This window comes from Etheostoma spectabile, chromosome 13 (genome assembly GCF_008692095.1).
Source record: "Etheostoma spectabile isolate EspeVRDwgs_2016 chromosome 13, UIUC_Espe_1.0, whole genome shotgun sequence".
NCBI lineage: Eukaryota > Metazoa > Chordata > Actinopteri > Perciformes > Percidae > Etheostoma > Etheostoma spectabile.
Window position 1 is genome coordinate 4,611,986 of NC_045745.1, and position 4,524 is coordinate 4,616,509.

Consider the following 4,524-nt stretch of genomic DNA (forward strand, 5'->3'; position numbering starts at 1 on the left):
AAGGAAAAAAAAAACAAGATATCAGTAAAGAAATGAGAAAATTAACCACATATGCCACCATCAAAAATAGCATTACATTACAGCATATAGCATTTTTCTTATATGAATTCCAAATCTGGAATTTTGCTCCTCCAGTATTAGGGACCACTAAGGTCTATATAAGAGAATTCAGAATACAGTATTAGGGACCACTAAGGTCTATATAAAAGACGATCAGATACAGTTTTAGGGAACACTAAGGTTATATAAAAGAGACTTCAGATACAGTATTAGGGACCACTAAGGTCTATATAAGAGACTTCAGATACAGTATTAGGACCACTAAGGTCTATATAAAGAGACTTCAGATACAGTATTAGGGACCACTAAGGTCTATATAAAAGGACTTCAGATACAGTATTAGGGACCACTAAGGTCTATATAAAAGAGCTTCAGATACAGTATTAGGGACCACTAAGGTATATAAAAAGAGACTTCCGATACAGTATAGGGGACCACTAAGGTCTATAAAAAGAGACTTCAGATACAGTATTGGGACCACTAAGGTCTATATAAAAGAGACTTCAGATACAGTATTAGGGGACCAGTAAGGTCTATGAGACCGTTAAAAACCCAAAGAGAGCTGCACATTTTTAAATTGATTTTGGCATAATTTTATCTCAATAGAATTATATTTCCGTTTCTTTTTAAAAAGTAAACTTAACAATACCACTAAAATCATATTTAATTTCATATATTGAAAAAAAAAAATGTAGATACAGTATGGAAGGGACTAACCCTGAACATTATCGACTGTTGAGAGAGTTCACTTTCTTTCTTAAAATGATGTCACGTTTATTAGAAAAGCTCTTTTCTAGGCAGCTCCCAGAGACCAGATCGCTTAATGGGTCGGTAAATATGTCCATACATACCCAAACCATGCATAATATTTGTTAAGTCATACTCATTAAATAAGGATAACATTTTGTTTTTAGCACTGTGTCTGACCTCTGATAATGAGGAAGTCCAGCTAATTGGAGGACTCATTTGCTCCTGCTCACCCAAAGCTTTTCAGCGCTACCTATATGTTCATTTTTCATAAACAATATTCAGAACTTTGGGATAGTTTTCTCCTCAGATGCCAGGTCAAGCCTTCCAGATTTAATATTCTGTAACAGACAGACAGCGAGGCCAACAGGAAGTGGTATAACATTTATTGTAGGGCTGCACACAACACAGAAGAACATGAACAGATGCTTGACATGCCATGCTGGATCAGTGATCCAAAGGCCAGTGGAATATGAGAAGCCACAAAATAAATCCGCAATATCATTTTAATAGAGATCCCAGATTATGTCCATGAGAGACGACAGATGCTTCAGGTGAAGACGAGAGTTAAGGCGTAGGTGTGACGTGTTTGGTCACATTCTCCTCTAGAATGCCACACATCTATTTTTAGACAATGCACATCAAATTAATCTTGGCACACAATAGAACGGCCAAAATAAGGAATTTAAAAAGACGTTCACGAGGTCTAGATTCCAAAGGAAAAGCTGTCGAATGCTTCCCAACGCTACATTTCTATTTGTCATGTACTGATCTGTGTATTGCTTTGAACATTTGCAGTACAGAATAATGTAAAGCACAGAAACAGAAACAGGAAAGGTAGAAAGAGGAAAACTGACAGCGGAACACTACATATGTGTAGTGTTTTTACATATTCTACAAATCAGTCTGTTTTACAGTAAATTCATGACAGAATATCCCATACTTCCTTGTGTATGATTAATAGTCAAATTGCACATTTAGGTATAAATGACCTCATTATACGACAAAGGCAGCGAGCAAAGAAACATCTACTTTTCTAAATAATAAAAAAGAGAAATACAAAGTAAAATGCTAAGTTGTTATCTATTTTATTTCGATTGTTTTAACCTTCGCCCAGTCTGGACAGCCTCGGTCGTTTCATCTCAAATGCAGAACTTTTTGAATTGTCATACCATTCTGCAACTGGTCAAGTTCCCATCTTAAATGTATTTAGAAAATACATTAAGTGGGTAGATTTGCATTTCAGTGTTTTTGCATTACGATAAAGAAAACTCCCAATCACCTCTCGTTGTGCAGCAGATTTAAAATCCCACACTGAAGACTTTTTGATAACGAGACAGTGTATACATCATCAGGTGATGTTTGTCAGGTGTGAATGGCTAATGACTGATATTAGATGCTGCCAATCACACACTGGCCATTAAACAATAGCGTCATAACATTATTGTATCTGAGGCAAGCAAGGCAGCATTTTCACCAACATTTACAGTGGGTAAAATAGTCGAATAATAGAAACACATTTGGGGAAGAAATTGCAACAAGATGACATTTGCTCAGACCAAAACAAACCTCAAGCCTTATGTTCATTCACAGAAAATAAAGAAAATGGTGCGACTATGATAACTTTGTAACAGTCAGTGACAAAAAAAAAAAAAAAAAGTTCACAGACTCTGTAAAGTGGTTAATGATAATTCATAATGTGACTGGTTGGATGATGGGCTGGAATGTGTTGGTACTGCCATCTAGAGGTGGAAACCTGTCTCAACACCGGGTCTTAACATCAACCATCACTATGGACGTTAGTCACCTGGCTCCCAACGGTTAAATGATTGTCACAGTCTACATGTATGAATTAGATTGACCTAAATCAACCAGAGCAACAAAAAAGAAGAAAAAAGAAGAAATAAAGAGAGTATCCGTCCCTTTGATTTCCAGGCTGCAGCAGAAACGTCATTGGTCCAACTGTTCGACATTAAACTGACCAAACTCAGGAGCCGTCACACGAACACCACGCGATCACATCCTCATCTTCCAACTTAACCAAGTCCGGACCGACTGACTGGAACCCTGAACTTGCTTTGTCATCACAGACTGGCTGGGGTCAGATAAACAACACAGCGGCAACTTTCAGCCCGCAGAGGTGAGGAGCAACTCTTAAAAAAAACAAAAAAAAAAACAATGTGTACACAGTCTGCAAAAGGTAGCGTTACAAAACGATATCGGAGAGACATGTTACCACACCTGCGTAGGAGGAGGACTATAACAGCTCATCTCAGGAGGAGGAACGAGAGAGAGAAGAGTAACAAAATGACTAAAACCGTCTAAAAAAGAAATATTTAGGGTATCTTTTAAGGCTAATCTTCTCCAAGTATGGCTTTGTGTTATGCGCTAGCTTAGCATTTTATAGCTGCCCATGTGCTAAAACACGGGACAAAAGTGAAGCGTAAACACCGTTGTTAGTATAAGCAGAAGTTATGAGAACAGGGAACAATATTAAAACATCATCCATCTATAAACACAGTGACAAACTCTGACATGAATCCAACTAAATCCAAAACCAGCGTCCTAAGGTTTGGGCACTTGAGTGGTAAACAGGCACTGCACGTCAGAACGAGAAGACAGGCAACATGACAGTATACCGCGAGGTAAGAATTATCATACAAGTGATTCAAATATTACTGATATTGTAATATAGTGTACATTTTACAATCACAGTGGGTTAAGATCTGGTCAGCCGTAGGTTTGGTAATCCATCAAATGTTCTCTGAGTTAATTAATCGATAAAAAATAAAATGAAAAAGGAGTTTTAAAAGCGACGAGGAAATGAAAGCTGCCCATCTCACACCGGGCTCAGGCTACTGCGAGTTACTTCACTAACTGGCCTCCGTTTGAGGATGACGAGGCCGAGGATGGACACTCAGAGAAGCCAGAACACCTGACAGGGAAGTGGTGCACCCCAAATTTGAGGCAGATCTAATCAAAATTGGCCTTCGTTTTTTGGACTCTTTCCAGCTCCAACTATTGAAGACTGAGGTGTTTTTCTGCCTGAAATAATGTTGAACACCACCACATTCAAAGTGGACCAACTCTGACTGATTTATAGACCTGGACCGGATGGCAGCATATAATCCTGGCTGACTAGTGCAGCGTGATCAATGTGTCTAAAACTAAATCCAAACGAAAATACATAAAGGCTGGTCCTTTAGAAGTAAGGCCCCAGCTTTTTTCCTTTAGAAAATTAAAAACCTTGTAAAAATATTAAAAAAAAAAAATAACTCTTGTTTGGTGTCAAGTGTTTCTGGTCAAAGGCAGTTGCATAAGGGGCCGGAGGCTGAAAAAACTCTCTTCATGCTTGAGGCAGATAAATGTTGAAGGATCAGAGTCTCTGGCCTGGTGCATCAGACGGCTGCTTGGCACTGTGGGCTGATCATCTTCTGGAACAGAGGGATCTGTGGGGTCACAGGGCGGAAGCATGGGCTGCTTTTAACAGACAGTGACAAATATAAGGGCCTAGCTTACAGAGCTGTCACACATTCAGAAGCTACAGCTGTAGATCTTATGTCTCCATCACAGCAATTTCCCACTTTGGAATGCAATATGTAATATTAAACCAATTGGACATAGCAGCCAAACAGTTGAATTAAACCTTCAATGCCCATCATGCGATGGCAAACAGTTTTCTATTAAAGATAAAGATTCAACTTTATTGTCATTACA

The 4,524-nt window shown here is 38.5% G+C and overlaps 1 protein-coding gene across 2 annotated transcripts in view; it reads right to left on the bottom strand.

Annotated features, from left to right (window-relative positions):
• Positions 1–1,176: 1,176 nt before the first annotated feature.
• The window catches only part of LOC116700524 (flotillin-2a), an 18,707-nt gene continuing 15,359 nt past the window's right edge, over positions 1,177–4,524 (bottom strand). For both annotated transcript variants that reach the window (XM_032533810.1, XM_032533811.1), the window contains exon 11: positions 1,177–4,256. In XM_032533810.1, the coding sequence (XP_032389701.1) occupies positions 4,206–4,256 (51 nt within the window). In that variant the 3' untranslated portion in view covers positions 1,177–4,205. The remainder of the gene's footprint in view (positions 4,257–4,524) is intronic.